The sequence below is a fragment of the Phoenix dactylifera genome, chromosome 5 (assembly GCF_051530095.1).
Source record: "Phoenix dactylifera cultivar Ajwa chromosome 5, Ajwa_hap1_PhDact_Kaust_v1.1, whole genome shotgun sequence".
NCBI classification, from domain to species: domain Eukaryota; kingdom Viridiplantae; phylum Streptophyta; class Magnoliopsida; order Arecales; family Arecaceae; genus Phoenix; species Phoenix dactylifera.
Window position 1 is genome coordinate 5,523,780 of NC_143194.1, and position 13,430 is coordinate 5,537,209.

At 36.8% G+C, this 13,430-nt stretch overlaps 1 protein-coding gene across 1 annotated transcript; it reads right to left on the reverse strand.

The window, feature by feature from the left end:
* Positions 1-2,331: 2,331 nt before the first annotated feature.
* Positions 2,332-13,360, reverse strand: LOC103711111 (protein XAP5 CIRCADIAN TIMEKEEPER). The gene is made up of 12 exons (XM_008797118.6): positions 13,092-13,360; positions 10,285-10,350; positions 10,108-10,172; positions 9,900-10,012; positions 5,680-5,761; positions 5,487-5,563; positions 5,343-5,404; positions 5,113-5,244; positions 4,950-5,003; positions 4,147-4,212; positions 2,787-2,861; positions 2,332-2,634 (listed from the first exon to the last, which is right to left on the reverse strand). The coding sequence occupies exons 1-12, from the start codon at positions 13,260-13,262 to the stop codon at positions 2,584-2,586; spliced, it is 1,014 nt and encodes a 337-aa protein (XP_008795340.1). The 5' UTR covers positions 13,263-13,360; the 3' UTR covers positions 2,332-2,583.
* Positions 13,361-13,430: the final 70 nt, after the last annotated feature.

Below are 13,430 nucleotides of genomic sequence, written 5' to 3' on the forward strand. Positions count from 1 at the left end.
ATCTATGGAGGTATTGGTAATCCTTTTATGGCATGCTCGACCATCCAAGAACTTCTAGGCAGGAAGCATCTATAGATCAAAAAGCTTTCGAATTTAGTCAACCCGATCCTATCTTCTTCTTCACCTGGTTTTAAAGCCTTAATAGTGAGGACCCCATTTCTTCATATCACTCAACCAAGACCTACAATAAGTATCTAGATGTTTGGATTTGCATACTTGATTCTCTAATAATAACATAGATTATCTTCTAAAAGAGTGTTTGGTGACTTTAGCTTTTTGAGATTAATGAAAGAATGAGACAGGTTTTATCTTAGAAAATTTGCATCATCCTTTCTCCAGATGGAACGCATCTTTAGTTTCCTTCAAGATGCACCTGCGGGAGTGGCAAACCAGACCCCTTCAGCCCCAGGACCTTGAGAAGGGATGGAGAGGAGGCCAAGATCATAGTATAGAGGCCACTTCCTCAGCATACAGCCAATTATGTTTTCTGCTAGAACATGCAAGTTTCAAGTAGAGATTAAATATGCTAATTCGCCAAAACCCAACTCACATGTGTGATATTATTACATGATGGAGAATAGTATGATAAAAAGATTAATAACATAGATAATATTCTAGAAGAGTGTTTGGTGAAAGAATGCAAGGGCGTGGTAGGCGCAGATAGATGATAGGCGAATTTGTTGCTACCCGTCAAGTGAACAAGTTTTTCCCTTGGCAAATAGATAGTGATTACTTGTTGCAAAATCTTCTGTGCAGTGATCATTTACTTTCAGAGCATGTTTTAGAAGAATCTCTAGATCGATGTGAACTACTCTGGCCACTACGAGTAGGACTGAATAGGGTCCAGAAGCAAAATCCGCCATATCGGAAAGCCTAGTCGCAAAGCAAATTTTTGGAGGACATAACTTGGTTATATAATGTCCGATTAAGATGATCTTTTTTCTTTTTTTTTTAATCGAGCAGTTTTTCAAGATTTACAATATGATGCCACGCCCTTCAGGGGGCGGTGCCCCTAGCAATCAAACACGTATTTTATCGTTTGGGGTCTGAAACGGGCCCGTCAAAGTGAAAGTTTTCTTTTCAAGTAAAATTTGTCTAGGCGTAGCTCTCTATCCTAGAAGAATTAGGCAGAGCGATAGAAGACAGAGTTGATGTAGAAGTTGATATCCATCACCTTAAGAATTTTAACATTTGTTTTAGAAGATTTTTACTAGTGATGTTTATTTTAGGAAAGAGAATCCTATTAGGATCAGGAAGAGGAAAGATAGTTCTACTAGGATTAGAAAGAGGAATTTGACCTAAATTGTGGAAGGGTGGACCACCCTCACCATTATAAATAGTGGTTATGTACCTCGATTTTTTTAATCATCAATGAAAGAAAAGAAAACTTAAGCTCTACTTTCACAATTCTTCTATCTTCTTCTATTTATCTTTTAAGAGATCTGAGTTGAGCAGGTTGAAAGAAATCTGCTTTCTTCCAGATCGGATCAGAGTATAAGAAATGGCAGCCATACAAGAAGCAACTTTCAATAAGTCTGTTCTATAGAGAAGCCACCCTTACTGGGAAAAAAATGGAACCACCACCCAGAGGGATGTGCTTGGAACCACCTTTAAACGAGTTCGAATATGGATTGGAGAAGTTTTATGGATTCCTTATCAATTGTTATTCCCGAACTCGTTGGGCCTTAGGTCTAAGTTTTATACTGTATATAATCCATTAAAGGATTGGATGGGTTTAGGTAGACTAGACTTATTTAATAAAAATGACATAAAACCCATCAAATCTTCGAGTTGCCTCAGATATTCTTACCATGTACCAAACATTTATCTTTAAAAAAATTAATCAAACCAAGCACACCTATACGCTGAAAGTTTATCAATAAAATATTCAATCATATAATCCAAAAAATAAAATCATAAGCAACAAACATTTGATAGAAACTATTTAACAACGATTGACAAATAATTGAAAAAATACACTTAATCTAAAATTAGGTGCATCAAACCATTCTAACATATGATCGTTCTTAAGTGCCCTATTAATTTATATTATAAAGAATCAAGTTTAGAAATTGAAGGGTGAAAAAATAAAACTAATATCATACATAAAAATCCAGACAATTAATCAGAAACGTGTCTGGACCCATTACCTCATCAATTCATAGATGAACCAAGGTTAGGTCCAGGTTTGCAAGAGTACCGGCCCTATGGACAATGCTGACGACGTTGGCAATATCAATGGTAAAATCCATCTAATACAGAGGCTCATAGAACTAAAACAAGCTGGAAATCGACAGTAAAAATAAGAATGCTGCTCTCGAACAAGCAGTAGAAGAAGTAAATCGCTACTGAAACATTTGAACTGAATGTCCAATATTTCACATGAACACCAGCAAAAGAAACTTAAGAAATTAATTGTAATCCTCTGCATCACATAGTTACGGAGTACTGCTGCGTCCAGTATACAATAGAAAATAGAAAATTCAGCCAAACAGCCCTTAGTAGAACAGGGAACTTTCCTATTCCCTTAAATATGACCCATAGAAAGACAGAGTCAAATCTTGGCTCCAATCCATGTTCTAGTTAATCGCCGTGAATTGTGTAGCGCTCCCACTTCTTTGTTGGATCATATATCTGGAGAACAACATACAAGATCACAGTTTTAATGGTGCTGGTAGAAAAAAAAATAAGGGACAGAACCCACACAAATCCAAAACCATCTCGTTGTCCATTGACCTAGAAAAGTGACGGGCACAGAGCGCGAAAAGAGCAAGGAAGAGATGTACCTCCCATCTTGAAGCAGGGAATATGTGCTTGTTTTTCTCATACCAATGCCTCTCCACGACCTTGCCAGCATGGGACTGCAAACACGAGAGCCGAAATTAGTGTAAAACAACAATTAAGCCAAACTGTAACTTAAACCTGAATTTCAAAAAGTGGATCCAAGGTCTAACTAATGTTGCCACTTGCAGAGCTTGAAGGAAGTGAAGCAGGTGGTTAGAAGTGAGCAAGCTCGACAGGACCGCAGGGTAGCCGAGACCGACAATCAGCCTATCAGCGATGCTGATTATGAAGTGTATAAGTAGTTTGATCCTGATGATTTGGAGGGTATTGATGTGCAAGGCCATCCAACTCTTTGAGCAGGCATAGTGAGAATATGAGACCATGAGATATCAGTGAACCTTCGCACTACGAGATGGGTGGTAGGTCCTGTGCATCTAGGAGAAGGCATATAGATAGAGGCATCATTGAGCTACATCGGATTTGGTTAGCGACAGTGGTGGAGGCATCAGATCCCTATTCAGTTCATTTCAAAAGGAAAAGGGAAAGAACACCAGATTAGGTCCCACCATTCATCATTCAATCCATGTGCCTACCCAGACCCAACAGCTAAGCAGCTATTGATGGATGACTAAATGAAGATGGACAAGAAGCATCTGATAGGGGCTGCCATAGCCAGGTGGTTCTACTATGGTCAGATATTGGCTTGGGCTGTAGCGAACAGTTTCTTCTAAAAAACATGATCATTGAAGTGCAGAGGTGACGTCCGGATATTAAGCCTCCCACTTCTTAAGATACACAAGGCCAAGGCTGAGGGTCTAAAATGTTGGATTTACGGATATGCCTTGGTATGAGTTATACAGCATGGAAATTACATTAGCCAAAATAACCATAACAATCAAGCCTTGTCCAGAATATCCAAAGCTGGTCTTATGAGTCCTTTGCCAAGCATTCCTATTTGATATGATTTTTAATATTATTTCAAGCTTTTCGAATCCTTTTATCAACATCCACCCACCTTACTCGAAGTTTTCTCCCTCCTCTTATGAAATCCTTTTGAGAGATATTCAAGCACCCTTTCCTTACTGAAGTCCCCTAGGATTTTTTTATACAATCTCATACTATGCGGATCCATTCTCATCAGTTTTACCCTTGACATACTTGTTCCTCCCAATATCCTTGCTAGCTCTACCATACATCTATATCAACATCCTCATTCTGCTTACGTTCAGCTAATGACATCAAGAAATACAATCCAATCACATAAATAATAAGTCAAGCTAAAATTTATTGATTCAGGCCAAAGTTGCTTAGCTTAAATTTTATTTAGGAAAACTAATAAAAGGCTGAATGGGTAGAATATACCTCATCTTTCTCTATTGTTGCGTCAGCAATTGTTCGCACATCCTCGTGAACATCAAAGTGGAAAAGCTGGAAAAAAAAGAGAGAAGGGAGCAAGTTATACACTTCAAACAAGGCGAGTTTCAAAAAAAAAAAAAAAACAATTATTGTTAAAACAAGCATTATGGTTATAGAGATTAAAAAGGACAAGAAAACTGTCATTGTTTATTTATATGAGCAGATATTATGGCAGTTATTTTCCATGTAACCAAGAGAAAACTACAATATCCAAAGATTAAGTAATTGCTTCAACTAGCTGACAAGATAGTGAAAGACTGAAATAATATTCAGGAAAGGAACTCACTACCTTCCCATGAGGATTACAAAATTGTCATACGAAATGCAAAGTTTACATACTGAATTCCAGCTATCAAAGATTAACATATGACACTGACATTTTGAGAAAAAGAAACAACTGCTCATACACTTTTGTAAGAAATGCAAGTTATTTCAATCTGCTGACCCCATGAGCTAGCAATTATAGACCAGAAATGGCCCAAATTATCACAGTAAAGTTAGATCAATGATTTTCCTTTTTACTTGTAGACTATAGAGAATTCATCCACAATTTAGAAGACCTATAGCACCACAATAAGAACCCTCCAGTTCAGCTAAAAGTGCCCATTATCTTGTATATACCTAATAAAAAATGTTAAAAAAGAAAAATTATAGAGATCTGCAAATAGGAAAGTTAACCAGAAACGCGTGGCAATTTAACAGTAAGAACTGCAGATAAAATAATTGAATATTTACAAGCTAAGCATTACCGGTCCACTCTTTCCCCTTGCTTTGTTGATGATTAACTCGTAAAAACTGTGTTGCTGAGATTTAAAACACATAGTATAAAGGAAGGCAAATTAGATTTGCATAACCAAACATAGCATAAGAGTATGACCAAGAGGAATAATAAAAGTTGAGAAAATAAGTTACATGAGGAATGATCAAATCTTCTTTCACGTAGAGCAGGTTCTCCACTGATGTTGTCCGTATCTCTCTAAACTCAGGTGCAAGTTGCTGCTGAACAGCTCGAAGGAATTCTCCAATGGTATCACCTTTGCGAACCTAAGAACCCAAATAACTAATGAATTCTAGTGGAAATCCATCAGCAATAATAACAGAGCCCAGGGCAGATCACTGAGATCGAGAACAAATTTACTAGCCTGGATCACTCTTCTGTGGCCTGCTCCATCCCAGTAGCTATAAGTAATTTCTAGAGGCTCATCTGAATTGCAGTAGAAAGAAGTTTAGCATATTACATTAATTAGCAACCACAAGATAGCAACGCCACTAGAACATGGTGATACTTTTAATCATTTCCTGCTCACGAAGCCACTGCCTGCGCAATTGTTCTCGCACTGCTTGCTCCTCTGCTTCTCTCTCTCTGAAAGATCATTCTTGGCACCGCCAACTCAGAAATTAAAACCCAAGCAAGTGATATAATAACACTATATTGCTTCTTTCACAATACCAGCAAATGCAACTAAGTATATGCCATACCTGTCAGGTAAAAAGCTCGTCTCAACAGTTGGATCTTTCCTGACTTTAACAAGGACAGGCTTTTTTATCTCTTGATTTTCTTCTGTACACAGATAAGTGTTGTAAGTTGAAAGGAACACAAGATAAACTAACATGTTTCAATGTAATTTATCATCATTTTCAAATAGAACACTACATCCTGAATTTATAAGAAATAATAAGAGAATAGTTATAATAAACAGCATCAGATATAGGAAGATTTCCTAACAACCTTGTTCTAGTTTCGGTGTCATTTCATTGGAAATTAAAATACATTCAGGTACACACTTTGTTGGATTTATTATTGTTGCAGCATGCATTATCACTTATACAAGCATATACAAAATTGAATACACCTAATATCTACACTATTTAATGCTACTGCATGGCGTGAAGTTTCATCTAAAACTCCAAAACTGAAAGTGAAAGATGCCATTAGCTCCATTGTTTTATACTATAGAAGAGCATGATCAAGTGAAATTGAAAGGGACGGCAAGGATGTTGTAGATTAAGTACCATAATAGACATTAAATAAGTCATGGGATGACATGAAGACAGTCATGAAGCTTTGTGCTTCCAACTTACATGCCAGCAGGCACATTATCAGTTAGACGCAACTAGTGAAAGAGAACTTGATAGAAGAGGAGAACCTTATTAATTGCACAACCTAGCAACATGTGCAGACTTCTTTTGGAATGAAGATGTCATGATTTTGATAAAAATATCCTCAGTTAACTAAACAATCCCAATTCAAATAAGAAGTGTTTGGTCACTTAATTTAGGAGATGGACCCATCAATATGGTGTATGGACTCATCAATATAGTGTAGTGCAATGTGCTGCTAGTAAAACTGCATCATATCTTGTTGGGTAGACAATGATCTCTTTACTGTAATGTACAACAACAATATAAGGCTGCACCAAGTCCTATTTTAATTAATATGGAGACCTATAGATCAGATTCATGCTGGCTTGAAATTTGCAAGTGATAAAGCTTAAAATGTTCTCATTAAATGTGTGGCTTCAAGAGGAAATGATATTCTAGGTTCCTTCCTTAACATGATGAAGTCAAGTTATCAAAAGATTGGCACTTGATGTAATTTCTGTGGAGGAAAGACATTTATTTCCTTGGGTGCAAAAGTCATAAGATGCAGTAGCATGAGAGATTTGAAAAGAAACCATTAGCTCATTGTTTTGGACAAGAGCTTGATTGAATGATCGAACAACCAAAGGAAGCAATCAAATATGCATCCAAGTCTTGGGCACAAAATTGGGCTAGCATCAGAGTTCCAATTATTCACCCAAAAGCCCATATTATTCACAGATTTTGAGAAGTTCAACAATCAAAGATTCTAGAACTTGATTGCCGATCCTATTTTTAATACTTTTTCCTGAGTTATTTCATATTAGAAAATGTTAGTATCCTAGGCATATGTACTTTGTTTTTCTTTATTTGTTAGTATCCTAGTTTTAATAGTTTTTTCCTAATTTGTTTTAGATTAGAAAATGGAAACATCCCAAGCATGTCTACTTTGTTTCTCTTTATTTGACAGGTTACAAATAGGGCATTATTTGTTGCCCTATTTGCCATGCTATTCCCACCAAGGTATGCCATACAGTACCAAACCAGACGGTATGGAGCATACTATATCGTACTGGTTCAGTAACGGTACATGGTATAGAGGGCGTACCGACACTCAGTATTGCCAAATCGGCCCTCGTACGGGGTGTACCAATACAATAATAGGATGGCACCGATATGAGGCCCGATACTGAAATAGCGTAACTTGATTCCCACTATAGTTAGATTTACCAACAAATGATGATTTTTTTTCTTGGTTGTAGACTCCTAACTAGATTCATGTAGGTAACTTTGTGGTTGACTTTTAACCTATATAAGAGTGTTACCACTAGTTGTTAGGATATTGGTAATTGGGTTATTTTTGAGAGGAGCATAAAGTTGAAAGCTTGGTATAGTTGTTTCTCCCATCTCTTTGCTATACTTTTCTTCTTTCTCCTCTCTCTCCATCAAGGTTTGTCGTACAATTACAAGGCACCTTTCTGGTAGCTTACTAGAACGGTACGGGTTGGTATGATATATGTCCTTCTACTGATATATGGTATGCTGCTAGCAGTGAGACTGCAATTGTACCTTGTGCCAGTAGAGTGCTGTATTAAGCTGTCATCCTATACTAGTACGGCACGGCCGGTACTAGGTCGTATAGTTTGGTAAAGAAAACCTCTCTCTATATATGTTTGTATGTGTGTATGTACATACATATATACACTGTACATGCATATACATATAAATACACCTCTCGTTGTGTATTGCTATTTTCCCTGGAATTATTGCACTGCACCCAGATTTAAGATTTGGGTTTGACATGATCCAAGACTACTATTTTTATGCATTGCTGAATCAATAGGCACCATAACAATTCCTCCAATGAATGTAAACCCTATTATACAATAATATTCCCATTTAGTTCCTTATTTCTTACTTGATTCATTATATTTCTATGCACGGTTTCCAAAATCCATGCACAATTACAATAATTGTATTAATCTGACCTTTTTACTAGTATATCTCGACCACTGAAACCAATGGGCAGTTTATTCTACTCTCTTTCTTGCTTTAAATTAGAAAAGGTTCCAGAACTGTCTTTGTCCCAGTTCAGGACAATCACCCAAGTCAATTAACCCTATTAATCCTCCTTTTCCATGCACTGTTTCCAAAATCCATGAACAATCACCATAAACGGATTGATCTGAACTTTGAAGCTTCAAAACACCCTTTTCCTGTAGCTCATTAGCTCTATTTACATTGTCTACTAGTATATCTCGACCACTGAAATCACTAGGTAGTTTATCCTACTCTCTTTCTCACTTTAAATTAGAAAAGGTTCCAGAACTGTCTTTGTCCCAGTTCAGGACAATCATCTAAATCAATATAACCCTATTAATCCTCCTTTCTTTGGCCAACCATTGATTAGGGTGTTGCATTATTGTCCGTGGTTGCTGATTAAGAAAACAGCACTACTACTTATGCTATTTCCATAGTAGTTCTGACCAACTAGAGATACGTTAGGCCAACAAGCATATCCAAGTGCCAAGAACTAAGGCAAGCAACTTACTTAAGCAAGTAGAAATACTGCTCATCCATAAATGTGAATATCATTGACATCATTAAATCAAATTAGTTGAGTGATCAGCGCTTTTTTTAACATAACCATATTGCTCCTTCATAACACTACTAGGCCCCCCATATTCCTTACACTGTCAAATTACACGTTAAAAGCCTCCTCTACTCTCCATCCTAAGAGTTCTCTTTGACTTGTTCTCAATTCATTTCATGAACTTTGTTCACTTATAAGAATCTCAAAGATTCTCCATAATCCTCCAAACCTGCTCATTTGATATTTCCATCAGATTGCATAGGCTCAATCTAGAAATTGACTATTCAATGTTCACTGAAGATTCAGCCATTATTCCATCATTCTATTGGAACTTCATAGGATTTATTTGTTCTTCTTAATCAATAATTTTGTAATTAATAAGGAAGAAAAATCAATAAATTAGTGTTGCAAGTCCTTCGGCTCCCACTTTTTTCTTTCCTTTTCTTTTTGAATATGTGGTAGAGAACTCTTTTTAAAAATTATATTAAGCCAGAAAAGGATAATCTATACAGTGATTGTGTCCCACCATCAAGGTCATACAGTGCATGTACAAAATTAAGGATACAGGTTTTGGTGTCAGCAGCCTGCACAACATGATATTTTTGTTGCACCATGTGGAATTGAAAAAAAAAGGATTTAGTTTAAAATTTTAAAACGTAAACAGGGGTGGTGTTAACTTAACACACAACATTGGCCTAGCATGGTATTTGCAGCTGGACTTGAAATCTTGTTCAAAACTGTGATCATTTATTCAGAATAAAATTGATCGAATAAATTGATTTTGAAAAGTGAGCATGATATTTCAACCAAATGCTGATAAGTACATATAATGCAGAACAAAACAACATAAAAGAGAGATCTCCAGAAAATGTATAAGAAGGAGAATCAAGATTTTATGAAACCAACAGTTCGAAAAATTACAGGAAAAAATAACAAATTATATTAGAAAGTTTGTGAGTTAGCATGGTTTTCCAGTAGGCATGTACAACAGCAAACATATTGAAAGATACAAGAGAAATGAGCGCACTATTTTCTGCATCGTCCTCATCACTTCCATTCTCAATATCATCAGCAAAGGATAGTCGTGGATCTCCCTTTATCCTCCTCTTTTTCCGTTTTTGTAACTCAAGTTCTTCTTCCCTAGACAGTCAACAAACATATTTAATATAAGAACTATGTCACTTAAAGCCTTGTAACATCATAAAAAGAAGAAATTCAGAAAAAACTCAACCCACTCTTTTTGCAATTTTTGAAGCTTCTCTTTCTCTTCCTCCTCAATTTTGTTCCGGATGTTAACTCTCTACCAAAAAGAAAACATTAATAAGTACCTGGGATACATGTCCTTTTTTTTTACCCAAGAATCAACATAAGAATTTGTAGTTTGATGCAGTAAAATGATGGGGCCCCCTTACCTTCTCAACATATTGTTCCCTTGTTACTAGACCAACAGTTTCCTTTTTAAAAGCAGTCTCAAGAATCTGAAACCCAGTCCAACAAACATAAGTCAGTTGTAAATACTAGAGAAAGGTGCAGAAGTATTCATAAACACATAGAAGATGCGGAAAGTATCTGGAATCAAACATGCCCAGCTATAACATCAAATAGAATCAATTTAAGTGAAACATGCAAGATAATTCATTACCTAGAAATTCAGAAGGTTGATAGAGAACAATATTTCATAATTAGATGATTTAGAGAATTTATAATTAGATGATTTAGGGAAAACTTAATGATTAAGGAAGAAAAATTTTAAGCATATCTATATTTGTTATAAACGGATAATGATACAAATTGGATATTAAGCATATATATATTTGTTATAAATGGATAATGATACAAATCAGATATTAAGCATATCTATATATGTTATAAACGGATACGGATACGAATTGGATATTAAACATATCTATATTTTTTTACTCGAATACAGATATAAATCAGATACTTTTTCAGATATTAATCAAATTTAAGCAAAATTCAATGATAAAAACTAGCAATAAAGACATGATCATAAAAAAAAGATTCAATTAAAAAATATAATTTTAACAAGCATTTATCAATAATAAAAACTAAAAATTTTATAAAGAATATACCGCTCAAGGTTGCTTGTCACCAAAGTAGACGTGATCTATGGTGCCTCCAAGGCATCTCATGACTATAGCCGGTCGCAATCGCCAAGTAGAAACTATGAGATGGACGAGACCTTCAAAACCTTGGTTGCTTGACGATGACAAAGAAGAAAGAGGGATGAAACGGATGAACGAGAGATTGGAGCTTTTCAGGCATATGGGGTGATTCAAAGGATTTTATTTGAATCAGCTATTTCGTATTTGGATTACTATCTTAAGTGATGGTCATTCAATATCTAAATTTCTTTTAGTTTAGATTTGGTTAATCACTTAATTAGTTTCTTGATTTAACTTAACTTAAACTTCTTCTTTTCACTTACTCTTGTTATACGGATATCTAAAACCGGATCCGAATCCGAAAAAATCATGTGTATCCATATTTGAAAAATTTTTGAACTGACTATCCGAATCCGATCGGACCAAAAAAACAGTATCTAAATCTAATCCGAATCAGATACAAAAACAAATACAGTCCGATATAATCTGACCCGCTTTCAACCCTAGCATCCCCACATTATAATAGAATGGTACAGATATGGGGTCCGGTATCGAGATGGCAAACCTTGCTGCTGATGTATCTCTCTTTTCCAAAAGAAATGGGTAGGGGAAGAGAAAGAGGAAAAAAAATTAAAACAACTAAGGCAACTACAAGTAGACATGACATTGACTTAAAAACAGCAAAATGACACTAAATCAAGGCATACCTCCTAAATGGTTTCCTTTTAATCCAAAGGCCTAATTTTAAACTCATACATCAAAAAGGGTCAGCCTAAAATTAATTAGCATCATCCGGTAGAGCATCCATGCATCAGTAAGGTCAATTTGGGGTTTATCTAACTTGAAATTTGGTCGAAGTAGGGGCAGCCTCTCACCTAGCCCAACGACTAAATTCATACAATATAGAACATATTTGATGTACACACCATTTATGTTTCTTACATGAGAAAACCATAACCCCTTGCTACTTTTTCTTGCCCTTCTTATTCCTCCCCTCCACTCCTTAGATCCTCTCCTTTCTATCCATATTCATCTTTGCACCAGACCCCCATGCCAAATGCATTTCTAGCCTTTTCAGTCTTAGCTTTGATCCTAGCCATTGCCATACTACCCAACCCTCTCCCAACTCATGCTCGCTCACTTCCCTCTTGAGAAGGTTGAGCCCAAAAAAGCTTCACTTTAGCTCATGTATTAAATAAAAATACTCTGAACCAAGGTCAAACCTAGCCAAAATTTTATACAAGATCTTAAACCACATCCAAGCATGACCCAAGCACAAAAAACAAGGCTAGGCTATGGTTAACTACCTTGAGATTGGCAAATTTCCAAACCTAAATGCTTAATGATGTGAAGCCTAGCAAAATGGGACAACCAAGGGGGAATAAATATAGTGATAGAAGCATGGAGGTACTATGAGTAAGAATAGAAAAATCCTAATTCCCTACATTGGACTTAAATTTTGTAAAGATATATAAACTAGTTGTAGTCTAAACATACTCTTGGGGAAGCCCCAATTTGTAATCCAGCAGGCAATTTACTTAAATTTAAAGCAACATAAGACAATCAAGGCCTCCGATTCACAAAAATATAATCCCACAGTGGATGCCATCAAACTCTGCGGGACACTTCCATTCTCGTGGAATAGGATCTCGGAAGAAAGAGTTTCATGGGGAAACCCTACTCCCTCGACCTTATCCCATTTTGCTATGAGAATCGCAAAAACTTTATGCCCAAGATGATCTGAAGCAGAAGTCCCCTGCTTTGCTCTTGTGCATCCCATACTTTCATCACGACCGCGAATTCTCTTTTATACATCGACCTATATTAGCTTTTCTTCCTACCAAAATCCAATTTTTTTATTTATACTCGCTATAAACATTCATTCCAAGAGCTGTAACACCTAATTCATTAATTATCCTGAAGAACTGTATCGACAAAGCAATAGTAGCAGTTCTTCATCAAATTCTGTGATTATTTAGCATTAAAAATCGATAACCTATTAAAAAAAATCATGAAGGCGGAGAAAAAAAAAAATCAAAGCCTAAGGTAGGTAGGAAATGGTAGAGAACGAGCGAGAGAGATGGAATTAATACCTCGGAGGTGCTGGAGCCGAACTGGAGGAGACCGGTCTGGCCGCCGGCGGAGGCGGTCTTATTCTTGAGCTCCTCGATCTTGCGGCGCTCCGCCTCGCGCTGCTTCTCCAGCCGCCGGATCCTCACCGCGTCCTGGGCCGTGCCCACGTACCCATCCCCCATCCCCGCCATCTTCCGCTCTCTTTCTCTCTCTCGCTCTCGCTGCTCCTCCTCGGCCTGCCCTTCTTCCTTGCGCTCTTTCCACCCCTCACGAGGCTCGACTCGATGGAGGGCTGGATAGCTGCTTATATAAGTCGAAGCTGGTCAGGTTTTGGGTTCGGCTTCGGCTTCGGCTTCGGA

Excerpts from the sequence above, each read along its gene's own strand:
- LOC103711111 (XM_008797118.6), bottom strand. The coding sequence starts at position 13,262 with ATGGCGGGGATGGGGGATGGGTACGTGGGCACGGCCCAGGACGCGGTG. Across the intron at positions 10,013-10,107 it reads CTTCAAAAATTGCAAAAAGA|GGAAGAAGAACTTGAGTTAC; the intron begins GTGGGTTGAGTT and ends TTGACTGTCTAG. Across the intron at positions 5,245-5,342 it reads GCCACAGAAGAGTGATCCAG|GTTCGCAAAGGTGATACCAT; the intron begins GCTAGTAAATTT and ends TTGGGTTCTTAG.